The 13,207-nt window shown below is 48.1% G+C and overlaps 1 protein-coding gene across 1 annotated transcript in view; it reads right to left on the reverse strand.

Moving 5' to 3' along the window:
• Nucleotides 1–13,207, reverse strand: part of LOC311104250 (transducin beta-like protein 3) — a 43,308-nt gene that overhangs the window by 26,305 nt on the left and 3,796 nt on the right. The window contains exons 6-7 of the mRNA XM_084146007.1: nucleotides 1,326–1,410; nucleotides 728–898 (exon numbers count right to left, since the gene is read on the reverse strand). Of these exons, the coding sequence (XP_084002133.1) occupies nucleotides 728–898; nucleotides 1,326–1,410 (256 nt within the window). The remainder of the gene's footprint in view (nucleotides 1–727; nucleotides 899–1,325; nucleotides 1,411–13,207) is intronic.

The following is a 13,207-nucleotide window of genomic DNA, read 5'->3' on the forward strand; positions in this document are numbered from 1 at the left end:
CTCACCGTGTTGTTTTGGCTATGATAGGTATAGCATGGTACCAGATCTGTAAGTGCCGTTTTGCCAACTGGCATCAGCGGTTTCTTTCAGCACCATTTTTCAGAAATTAAAACAATATACATCATCTGCACAGAGGTCCATAGGAGTTGGGGCAACACAACACAAACAGATCTGAGACCAGGCAAGGGTATGATAGGTGTCAGAAGGCAGGTTTCCATCGACCCAGGTTTATTCAACAAAAGCAATGTCAAATATATATTTTTTATTGCGACATGTATAATGGAAACAGCAGATAAGAGACATTTTCTTAAGAAAATATATCCGTTTGACAGGGATGGATATTTCTTTATTGCAACAAATGATGATGGAAACGGTGTTTTTCAAATAAATGATTGCCGAATAATTCTGAAGGTACTTTTTTGGTTTGACGTCATTACGTCCGGTTGTTTTTAATCGACACAAGATAGTTAATTGGAAACGCACCCTAGCAGGCAAATGTCGCATCTATTTTCTATGCAAACTTTCTAAATGTCAGCAACAACAAAATAATCACTGGACAAGTGAATGGAAACCTAGCCAGAGACTGGTAGGTGGAGCCCAGTCAGCTCAGCTGTCCTACAGTACAGGAGGTTTAGATTTAGGTCTACTCTACTGTAAAGCTCTTTGTGACAACTGTTGATGCAAAAAGAGCTGCATAAAAGAAACGGTTGATTGATTGTTACAGTACCTGACCATGGAGACTCCATCGGGGGTGAAGGCCAGGGAGGTGACAGGGCTGTAGTGGCTCTGCAGCACACACACACACTGGCTGGAGCGCAGGTCCCACACCCTGATGCCACAGTCTGACGCCGAGGAGAAGAGCTGCAGTAGACTTATGTCTGGGTGGAACTCCACCAGGCTGCAGGGCAGGAGGAGGAGGACAATGGGAGTGTTTGAGATCATTGCAGTCAGACTGCGCTTAATCACTGATCTACAAACCACATTGCATCCATAATAACTACTCATTATGTAATTAAGATTAACAATTCTGCAGCTCGCCTTGCTTAACCTAATCCCCTCAAACATGCTGAATCACAATATAAAATATTCATTTCCACACGTCAAACTGGCAACTAGATTCAAGTCATGTCTTGTTGTCAATGTATCAACTTATCGAAGGCAGCTACATCTACAAGGGTTTTATTCATAAAGTGTCTCAGAGTAGGAGTGCTGATCTAGGATTAAGGTCCCCCCCTGTCCATGTGATCTTAATCATGATCTGAAAGGCTAAACTGATCCTAGATCAGCAGTTCAGATCAGAGTAAAAGAGGTGGTCAGTAACTTACTGTACGACCCCAGAGGAGCCCTTCAGGTTGTGTGTACAGTACTGCTTCACCACGTCCCACAGCTTTATGGTGCCATCACAGCCTCCTACACACCAACAGGAGGACAGACTCATATTACAGACAGGAAGTACAAGGTGAAATCTCAGAGTACCCATTTATAGTGGAAGCATTTGATTGAGCCACTCACTGTTTTTTTTGGGTATAACAGGTAGGTACTAGGCAGTGTTAATTTCGTCAACAAAAATAGTGAATACAATATTCGTCAAACACCTATTTTACAGTGGCAATTGGCGAGACTAAATAGACCCAGAAAATGATTTTTTATTTGAGTTTTTTTGTTTTTAAATTTTTTATTTTATTTTTTATTTATTTTTTCACCTTTATTTAACCAGGTAAGCCAGTTGAGAACAAGTTCTCATTTACAACTGCGACCTGGCCAAGATAAAGCAAAGCAGTGCGATAAAAACAACAGAGTTACGTATGGGGTAAAAAACATAAAGTCAAAAATACAACAGAAAATATATATACAGTGTGTGCAAATGTAGCAAGTTATGGAGGTAAGGCAATAAATAGGCTATAGTGCAAAATAATTACAATAGTATTAACACTGGAATGCTAGATGTGCAAGAGATTATGTGCAAATAGAGATACTGGGGTGCAAAAGAGCAAAATAAATAACAATATAGGGATGAGGTAGTTGGGTGGGCTAATTTCAGATGTTGACAAAAAGTTGACAAGTTGACAAAAAAACGAGACAAAATTATCTCTGTGACTAAAATTGGACTACTAAGCAGAATGGACAAGAGTTTTTGGAGAGATTGAGAGCTTTTCAGTGATGAGCACAATACATTTTAGCAGCACAGATGCGCAGTTCTGTTCAGCAGTGGGAAGGACGCGCCACACACAGCCTACATCAGCTGGTGAGCTGCGGGGGAGCAAGCGATGAGTGTGGGCAGACTCCGGCTCGGAATTACACACATTGCGCAGGCAACTGTCTTGCTTCCAAGTAGCTAACCAGTCACCACTAGCCTTCTAGTCAGCTAGCCTTTGCCTGGTTAAGAAACACAAGCTGCTTTACAAAATTGTAAACAATAGCAGCATTGAGTTTAATAGTAAAATGACATTCTAGGTATGTTCTATATCGTGGAGCTCCGCCCCATAGGGGAGCTATGCTCCTAGTGGTTTACCCTCTGCCCTACGGCAGAAACAGCCTGAAGCAAAAATTATGCACACACCTGCAGCCAATGGGAGCACAGGTGCCCCTATATACAGGGACCCGTTCCCTCAATCTGCCTCCCATTATCTTCAGCGACTGGACTAGAATTGAAGAAGCCATAGAAGACTCAGGAAGATCTCGTCGTTGATTTCCAGCCATCAACGTCTTCCAGCATGAGCGCACCAGGGAAATTCCCACCCCCAAAAGCCCTTTTTAGGGCTCTATGTCGATGCACTGACATGGCAGCTACGGACCCCCACGACCTTTGTTTCGTGTGCTTGGGACCGCAGCATGCTAAGGACGGTCTCGACAACCCTCCTAACTGCGCCTCCTGCGCCCTCCTTCCTATGAAGGAGAGGAAGCAGCGTTGGGCGTTCTTTAGAGAGGACGTCCCTCTAGAGGATGTGTTGTCCACTCTCGCCTCTGCTTCAGAGGCGTCGACGGACAGTGCTGGCTCAGAGGACGACAAGGAAGGCGCAGAGATGGATATCCCAGTGGGACAATCCGGAGCTCTGGCGCCAGCTTTCAAGACCCCCTTTCCGTTGGAGAGCGCGAGGTCTGAAGGCTCCTTGTACGATGACGACATGGGCTCTGTGAGATCAGAAGCCCTGTCCTTCGCGGCAGCCTCTCTGCGTTCGGACTTTCCCGAACTCATTGAGAAGGCGGCTAATCGACTGGAGATAGCGCTGCCCCCAGCTCCCCTTCCTGTGGAAGTGGACCTGATGGAAGGCGGCCCCTACTCCAAGCCAAGGAGGGCGGCTGAGCCAATGGCTCCAGCCATGCCTTCCCTTGGCAAATATGTCGAGGGCTCGTGGGGTTCACCTCTGGCGGCGCGTTCGCCGGCCAGAGCGTATATCCCATTCACCAGAGTGGCCGGTAATGAGTGGGCGGCTAAGGGAATCCCTAGGCTCGAAGGCGCCATGGCGGCATACTTAGTGCCAGGTTCGAGTCCCTGGGCAGCCTCCAAGAAGGCCACCCTGCCAGCACAAAAGGACAGGCTCACAGCACAGCTGGCTGAGAAGTCCTTCACGCTGGGAGCCCAGGGCGTGTCAGCGGCGAATAACATCGCCCTCCTCGCGGCCTCCCTATCCCGTCTCACAACGGGTAGGTCTGAGTTGACCAGCGAGGAAATCGAGGAGGCGTCCAGGATTTCCGGGGCCATCCTCCATCTGACGCAGGCTGTGGCAATTTGCGCAGGCAGGACCATGGCCACCTCGGTGGTCACAGAGCGTCACCTGTGGCTGTCCATGACGGCCATGAAGGAGACCGACAGAGCCTCACTGCTCAACGCTCCCGTCTCCAGCGAGGGCCTATTTGGGGTCGCTGTGAAAGACGCAACAGAGCGTATCGCTAAACTGGATGAGGAGAGGAAGCACCTGGCCAAACATCTGCCATTGGCAATGAAGGCCAGCAGAGCCCCAGCTACTCCGTCCACCTCCAACGCCCCCAGTAGAGCTACAGGGAGGCGACGGGACAGGCGTCCACCACAGGCAGCAAGAGAGCGGGTTCGGCCCCTCCAGCAGCGACAGTGGCAGCGACGGTCCCGCCGGCGAGGGAGGTTGTCGTCAAGCCGGCCTGGCAGCACCAGAAGGTCTCCCAAAAAAGGCGGCACCAATGACGAGGCGAGGGGGAGAGGACGGAAGACGGCTCGGCGCAAGACGCAATTGAGCCTACTGTTCCCCCCCACCCCACTGTTCAGGGCGTGGAGGGTGTGTTTTCTGATTATGTGAATAAAGAGCTGGTTCTCACTGACATTGTCAAAGAAGGACATTTATTCCATAACGTACTACAGAACACTTCACGTTCTATGGTTTTCCCTCACCATCCTGAGTGTAGCTCAACCCACCAAGAGTGCGTAGTTGAGCGCATTCAGGAGAGGAAAAGGGAAAAGGTAGCAAGGCGCAGCCTTAGCTCACTTAATAAAGATCTTTTACTACAGACTCCTAGGAGCTCTGTAGTAAAGGTCTCACACAGCAGGCAGCCGTCTCTGTCCCAATGTGACATGAAGACGCAGCCGCTAGCCGGGAATGACGCCTTGCTGCAGGCTAATGCCTCAGCCAGCGCAGATCAGACCCGTGCGACGTTCACGGAGAGCGGGAATACCAGAGTTACAAGTATAACCAAGGTATGGACGCCTCCGGTCTATTCAGAACGTAACAATGCCCATGGCTCTGAGCGCAGCTCACCACACATTGAGTGTGCTGTTGAGCAGCCGCATGAGACCAGTGAGGAGGTATTGTGGCACCACCGTGTGGTACCAGTCAGTGATCACATCTTTCAGACTCTGTTGAGTACTGTAATGGATGGGTCTCATGGCAAGCAGCAGTCTCAGTCAGACAATGACATGATGACGCAATTGCTATCCGGGGAGAGCGTTCTGGCTCAGGCCAATGCCTCAGCCAGTGCAGTTCAGAACCGTGCTGCGTTCACGGAGGGCCGGATTACTGGAGTTACGGTCGTAACTAACGTATCAAGGCCCCCGATTCACCCAGAACGAGCTGATGTTTCCTCTCCCTTTCGAAGGGGGCCCGCCTTGGGCTATTCCACCAACTCAGTGCTGGGGAATAGCGGCGGCGAGGGCCATAGAGGAATACAGGTCCTTCCTACTGGATGCACCACAGCTTCGTGCGCGCCCGCTTTCTCTGCATCGCTGGCAGTGGCAACGAAGCTGTACCCTCTCACGCTGGCTAGATCAGACGTTGCAGAAGGGTTATGCCCTCCAATTCCATCGGACCCCACCCCCGTTCAGGGGAGTGGTGGAAACGGTGATGAAAACGCCAGACAAAGTAGCCGCTCTGATGTCAGAGATTACGGAACTTTTGGCGAAGGAGGCGGTCACAGTAGTTCCCCGAGAGCAAAGGAACAAAGGGCTGTATTCGCCCTATTTCCTAGTGCCCAAAAAGACGGGGGGAGTGAGGCCGATTTTGGACTTACGCATTCTCAACAAGAGCATAACCAAACGGCCCTTCCGAATGCTGACGACAAAACGTCTACTGGAATGTGTCCAGAAGGGAGACTTTTGTACAAGCATAGACCTAAAGGACGCGTACTTTCATGTGCCGATACAATCACGCCACAGAAAGTTTCTGCGGTTCGCCTTTCAAGGGGTGGCGTACGAGTTCACGAGGATGCCGTTTGGGTACGCCCTGGCACCTCGAACATTTTCCAAATGTGTGGAGGCGGCATTGGAGCCGCTGCGTCGTCAGGGGATAAGGATACTAGCCTACCTAGACGACCTGTTGGTTCTCGCCCCGTCAGCAGAGCTGGCGTTCACTCACACGACACAGACAGTGATTCATCTCACGCGTCTGGGGTTCGCTGTGAATTGGAAAAAGAGCGCACCCTGGCCCAGTCATCAGATTGTCTACCTGGGACTACAGCTAGACACTGTAATGATGAGGGCTCGAATTTCGGACCCTCGAAGGGCAGCATTGTTACTAGCCCTGAGGAGGTGTCGTCCGAATCACACAGTAACGGCGCTATCGATCATGTCACTTTTGGGTCTCATGTCGGCAGCCCACTCTGTGGTCCCGCTGGGGCTTCTGCACATGCGCAGAACACAGCGGTGGTTCGCCCAACTAAGACTAGACCCAGTGCGTCAACGTCATCGGTTGGTGGTGGTTCCTCTCTCGCTAAGAGCAGACCTGGACTATTGGAGGAACCCGAGCGTTCTCACGCACGGAGTCCCGATGGGCAAGGTGTCATCCCACATTCCAGTGTTTACAGATGCCTCTCTGACTGGATGGAGAGGGACATGTCAGTCTCAAGCGATAGGAGGTGCATGGCCTCAATCAGGTCGTCACATCAACCTCCTAGAGTTGGAAACAGTTCGACTGGTTTTGACCCACTTCGCGTCTACCCTTCGGGGTCGCGATGTGCTGGTCTGGTCAGACAACCGGACCACAGTGGCTCACATAAACCGCCAGGGAGGAGTCAGGTCTCCTGCTCTCCATCGGGCGGCAGTGGAATTGTGGCTGTGGGCTCACAAGCACCTTCGCTCGTTGAGAGCAGCGCACATTCCGGGCTACTTGAACGTAGGGGCAGACCTCATGTCAAGAGGGGGTCCTCGAGACGACGAGTGGTGTCTGCACCCGGACATTGTTCTACGAATTTGGGAACAATTCGGGAGAGCCGAGGTGGACCTGTTCGCGTCACGTGTGAACGCGCAGTGTCTCCTATGGTTTTCCCTGAGGGAACAGGACGAACCACCACTGGGAAGAGACGCATTCGCGCACTACCCGTGGCCGAAAGTTCTCCTGTATGCATTCCCTCCGCTGTCTTGCATTCTCCCACTGCTAGCCAGGGTGAGGTCAGAGGAGCTGTCAGTGATACTGATAGCGCCCGATCGCCCGGGGGCTCCGTGGTTTGCGGAGATGAGTCAGATGCTGATTGCGCCACCTTGGCCAATTCCACATCGACGAGACGCGTTGACCCAGGCGGGAGGCTCGATAGGGCAGTGGCTCATAATCGGCCAACCACTGAAGGCTTGGTTCCTGAATGGGACAGGTTGAGGCGCCGTGGGTTATCTGATGCAGTGATCAGAACCATACAGGGCGCAAGAGCCAGTTCCACTTCTAAGGTGTATACCAGCAGATGGAATGTTTTCTCACAATGGTGTGACACACAGGACGTGGACCCCATGAGCTGTCAGGTAGAGAGTGTGCTCTCATTCCTGCAGTCTATGTTTGATAAGCAGAAATCGCCCTCCACCATTCGAGTGTTTGCAGCGGCAATTTCAGCTGGTCATGAAGGGTTTAACGGGAAAATCGTGTTCAGTCACCCATTAGTGAAACGTTTCTTATTGGGAACGCGACGGCTTAGGCCGATGCCTAGAGCTACGCTGCCCAAGTGGGATTTGGCCTTGGTTCTCGAAGCGCTATGTAAGTCGCCGTTCGAGCCATTGAATCAAATACCCCTCAAGATGCTGTCTATCAAGACGGCGCTGTTGCTCGCCTTGACTACTGCTAAGCGGGTCAGTGATTTGTGTGCACTGTCGACGAGACCCGACTGCCTTGCCATCAATGGCGATCTGAGCAGAGCGGTGTTACGTCCTAACCCGGCATTTGTGCCGAAGGTTATTAACAGTGCATATAGATCACAGATCGTGGAATTGTGGGCTTTTCATCCCCCTCCCCATGGGGAGAGGAGTGAGGAAAAGCTTCATTGTCTGTGCCCAGTACGCGCTTTGGCGTGCTACATTGAGCGCACAGCAGCGGTTAGGTCATCGCCTCAGCTGTTTGTGTGTCACGGTGCGGCTGCATTAGGTAGACCACTTTCAAAACAGCGATTGTCTCATTGGCTTTGTGAAGGGATTGAGACGGCGTACGAGGCGGCGGGGCAACAACCGCCTCAGGGTATTAGAGCGCACTCCACTCGTGGAGTAGCAGCTTCTACTGCCCTCTTCAGAGGAACAGAGGTAGAGGATATTTGTAGAGCAGCGTCATGGTCGACACTGTCTCCTTTTATCCGTTTCTATCTGTTGGATATGTCTTCTAACTCTTTGGCTCGGTCTGTACTCAGCGTGGCTGAAGGGAGATCTTGAGAAAAACAGAGAAAGAAAGCAGGATTGTGACCATGCTCATAAGTCCGCTTTTTATTAGAAGAAACATATTATGGATGGACATGTTTTCTAACTCTTTAGCTCGGTCGGCATTCAGCAGAGCTGAAAGGTGATTTTGAGCTAGGAAAGAATGGACAAAGCAGGACCTTGGACAGGTTCCAATCAGGTCCGCTTTGGTTAGGAAAACTTGTTATGTCTAGGACAAGCTTTTTACTCTCAAGCTCGATTGTACTCAGCACAGCTGAAGGAGAATCTTGAGTTGGAGGAGAGAGAAGCAGGATGATAGACAGGTCTCTATCAGGTCCGCTTTGGATGAAAAGCATATCTTGTGGCATGTCTCCTGACTGACAGTGTCAGTATGGTAGAGACATGTATTGAGTGGACAGAATGTGAGGTCATCTATCTGATGGTTCAGTTTAGTATGACTGGTATATTTTGTTCCTGCCTACTAATCTCTGGGTTCCATTGAGTAAGTAAGGCGGTCTGTTGGACACATAATGTAGAGTGACATTTTATGTCATTCCATTAGTGGACGATAGTGTTGTTACAGAATATTGAGGCACGGCTATCTGCTAGTACAGATTAGCATGGCTTCTATTCTGATGGTCTGCCCACTAGCCATTGGCATTGCCATTGAGCTAGATGGGGCGGGTCTATAACCGATGACGCGGTATATTGTGACGCCCGGATGGGTTTTTTAGTCGCAGTACTGCGGGAATTGGTTGCAGCCATTGCTGGGCTTGACCTTTTTTCATTTTTTAATGGGAAGTGTTAGGCTCGGCAGGGAGTACATTTTGGAGCGTTTCGCTCCGCCTTAAACCACTAGGAGCTTAGCTCCCCTATGGGGCGGAGCTCCACGATATAGAACGACTAGTTACCGGAGTGTAACTCCAGTTCTATGAGTGGAGCGGAGCCCCATAGGACTTAAGGCCCTGCCGACCCTCTCTAGTCTCGCTGAAGATAATATCTCGGGAGGCAGATTGAGGGAACGGGTCCCTGTATATAGGGGCACCTGTGCTCCCATTGGCTGCAGGTGTGTGCATAATTTTTGCTTCAGGCTGTTTCTGCCGTAGGGCAGAGGGTAAACCACTAGGAGCATAGCTCCCCTATGGGGCTCCGCTCCACTCATAGAACTGGAGTTACACTCCGGTAACTAGTCGTTTTTCCATCCGTTGAGTATAGAAAAGTAGGCAGTCTTTTAATTTGTAGTCTCGCTCACCCCTCCCACTTTCCCCACTGCATTTCATAGCCAGGTTCTGTAGCCAACGTAGCCGAGAAAATGGCTTGGTTCTAGCCCTTACCGTTCAAAATTAAATTCAATAAACGTATCGTGCATTGTCGGGACGCATTTTACATTCATAAAGCATATCGCGGGCCGTTCTAAAACTAGGCTACTTGAGGACCGGACCGTTAACCATTTGTTTAGACTACACCTTGTTCAGTCATGTTACCTCATTAGCTAGCTATAGTTAACAACCTGGGGCGCGTTCAGCAGAACGCAACTTTTTGGAACGGTCAGATAGAAATATGCTATGAATAATTAACATGAATAAGGAATAACGTCGTCTCGATTCGAGAACGTTTTGCAACTGAACGTGGCTCTGGTAACATTACCAGAGTCTATATGCAAACATTTGGTGCCACAGAAAGAAAGGAAAAGGGACAGCAAACAATTGATTGACTAAATCCTTTTGCCATTACACTATATCTGACTGGGAAAATACAGTGGGGAAAAAAAGTATTTAGTCAGCCACCAATTGTGCAGGTTCTCCCACTTAAAAAGATGAGAGAGGCCTGTAATTTTCATCATAGGTACATGTCAACTATGACAGACAAATTTAGGGGAAAAAAATCTAGAAAATCACATTGTAGGATTTTTTATGAATGTATTTGCAAATTATGGTGGAAAATAAGTATTTGGTCACGTACAAACAAGCAAGATTTCTGGCTCTCACAGACCTGTAACTTCTTCTTTAAGAGGCTCCTCTGTCCTCCACTCGTTACCTGTATTAATGGCACTTGTTTTAACTTGTAATCAGTATAAAAGACACCTGTCCACAACCTCAAACAGTCACACTCCAAACTCCACTATGGCCAAGACCAAAGAGCTGTCAAAGGACACCAGAAACAAAATTGTAGACCTGCACCAGGCTGGGAAGACTGAATCTGCAATAGATAAGCAGCTTGGTTTGAAGAAATCAACTGTGGGAGCAATTATTATGAAATGGAAGACATACAAGACCACTGATAATCTCCCTCGATCTGGGGCTCCACGCAAGATCTCACCCCGTGGGGTCAAAATGATCACAAGAACGGTGAGCAAAAATCCCAGAACCACACGGGGGGACCTAGTGAATGACCTGCAGAGAGCTGGGACCAAAGTAACAAAGCCTACCATCAGTAACACACTACGCCGCCAGGGACTCAAATCCTGCAGTGCCAGACGTGTCCCCCTGCTTAAGCCAGTACATGTCCAGGCCCGTCTGAAGTTTGCTAGAGTGCATTTGGATGATCCAGAAGAGGATTGGGAGAATGTCATATGGTCAGATGAAACCAAAATAGAACTTTTTGGTAAAAACTCAACTTGTCGTGTTTGGAGGACAAAGAATGCTGAGTTGCATCCAAAGAACACCATACCTACTGTGAAGCATGGGGGTGGAAACATCATGCTTTGGGGCTGTTTTTCTGCAAAGGGACCAGGACGACTGATCCGTGTAAAGGAAAGAATGAATGGGGCCATGTATCGTGAGATTTTGAGTGAAAACCTCCTTCCATCAGCAAGGGCATTGAAGATGAAACGTGGCTGGGTCTTTCAGCATGACAATGATCCCAAACACACCGCCCGGGCAACGAAGGAGTGGCTTCGTAAGAAGCATTTCAAGGTCCTGGAGTGGCCTAGCCAGTCTCCAGATCTCAACCCCATAGAAAATCTTTGGAGGGAGTTGAAAGTCCGTGTTGCCCAGCGACAGCCCCAAAACATCACTGCTCTAGAGGAGATCTGCATGGAGGAATGGGCCAAAATACCAGCAACAGTGTGTGAAAACCTTGTGAAGACTTACAGAAAACGTTTGACCTGTGTCATTGCCAACAAAGGGTATATAACAAAGTATTGAGAAACTTTTGTTATTGACCAAATACTTATTTTCCACCATAATTTGCAAATAAATTCATAAAAAATCCTACAATGTGATTTTCTGGAAAAAAATCTCATTTTGTCTGTCATAGTTGACGTGTACCTATGATGAAAATTACAGGCCTCTCTCATCTTTTTAAGTGGGAGAACTTGCACAATTGGTGGCTGACTAAATACTTTTTTCCCCCCCACTGTACACTACCGGTCAAAAGTTTTAGAATACCTACTCATTCAAGGGTTTTTCTTTATTTTTACTATTTTCTACATTGTAGAATAATAGTGAAAACATCAGAACTATGAAATAACACATTTGGAATCATGTAGTAACCACACAAAAAAAAGTGTTAAACAAATCTAAATTATCTTAATGCGTTTGAGCCAATCATTTGTGTTGTGACAAGGTAGGGGGGTATACAGAAGATAGCCCTATTTGGTAAAAAAAAACAAGTCCATATTATGGCAAGAACAGCTCAAATAAGCAAAGAGAAACGACAGTCCATCATTACTTTAAGACATGAAGGTCAGTCAATACGGAACATTTCAAGAACTTTGAAAGTTTCTTCAAGTGCAGTTGCAAAAACCATCAAGCACTATGATGAAACTGGCTCTCATGAGGACCGCCACAGGAATGGAAGACCCAGAGTTACCTGCTGCTGCAGAGGATAAGTTCATTAGAGTTACCAGCCTCAGAAAGTGCAGCCAAATAAATGCTTCACAGAGTTCAAATAACAGACACATCTCAACATCAACTGTTCAGAGGAGACTGTGTGAAATCAGGCCTTCATGGTCGAATTGCTGCAAAGAAACCACTACTAAAGGACACCAATAATAATAATAATAATAATAAGAGACTTGCTTGGGCCAAGAAACACGAGCAATGGACATTAGACCGGTGGAAATGTGTCCTTTGGTCGGGAGTCCATATTTTGAGATTTTTGGTTTGAACCGCCGCGTGTTGTGGATGAACGGATAATCTCTGCATGTGTATTTCCCACCGTAAAGCATGGAGGAGGTGGTGTTATGGTGTGGGGGTGTTTTGCTGGTGACACTGTCTATGATTTATTTAGAATTCAAGGCACACTTAACCAGCATGGCTACCACAACATTCTGCAGCGATACGCCATCCCATCTGGTTTGGGCTTAGTGGGACTATCATTTGTTTTTCAACAGGACAATGACCCAACACACCTCCAGGCTGTGTAAGGGATATTTTACCAAGAAGGAGAGTGATGGAGTGCTACATCAGATGACCTGGCCTCCACAATCCCCCGACCTCAACCCAATTGAGATGGTTTGGGATGAGTCGAACCACAGAGTGAAGGAAAAGCAGCCAACAAGTGCTCAGCATATGTGGGAACTCCTTTGAGACTGTTGGAAAAGCATTCCAGGTGAAGCTGGTTGAGAGAATGCCAAGAGTGTGCAAAGCTGTCATCAAGGCAAACGGTGGCTATTTGAAGAATCTCAAATATAAATATATTTTGATTTGTTTACCACTTTTTGGGTTACTACATGATTCCATGTGTTATTTCATAGTTTTGATGTCTTCCCTATTATTCTACAATGTAGAAAACAGTAAAAATAAAGAAAAACCCTTGAATCAGTGGGTGTTCTAAAACTTTGACCGGTAGTGTAAGTATTTAGACCCTTTAGACCCTGGAAATTGCGCTCAGGACCTTCCTGTTTCCATTGATCATCCTTGAGATGTTTTCTACACCTTGATTGGAGTCCACCTGTGGTAAATTCAATTGATTTGACATGATTTGGAAAGGCACACAACTGTCTATATAAGGTCCCACAGTTGACAGTGCATGTCAGAGCAAAAACCAAGCCATGAGGTCGAAGTAATGGTCCATAGCGCTCCAAGACAGGATTGTGTCGAGGCACAGATATGGGGAAGGGTACTAAAACATTTCTGCAGCATTGAAGGTCCCCAAGAACACAGTGGCCTCCATCATTCTTAAATGGAAGAAGTT

Source organism: Coregonus lavaretus (assembly GCF_964263955.1).
Source record: "Coregonus lavaretus genome assembly, chromosome: 28".
In the NCBI taxonomy this organism is placed as follows: domain Eukaryota; kingdom Metazoa; phylum Chordata; class Actinopteri; order Salmoniformes; family Salmonidae; genus Coregonus; species Coregonus lavaretus.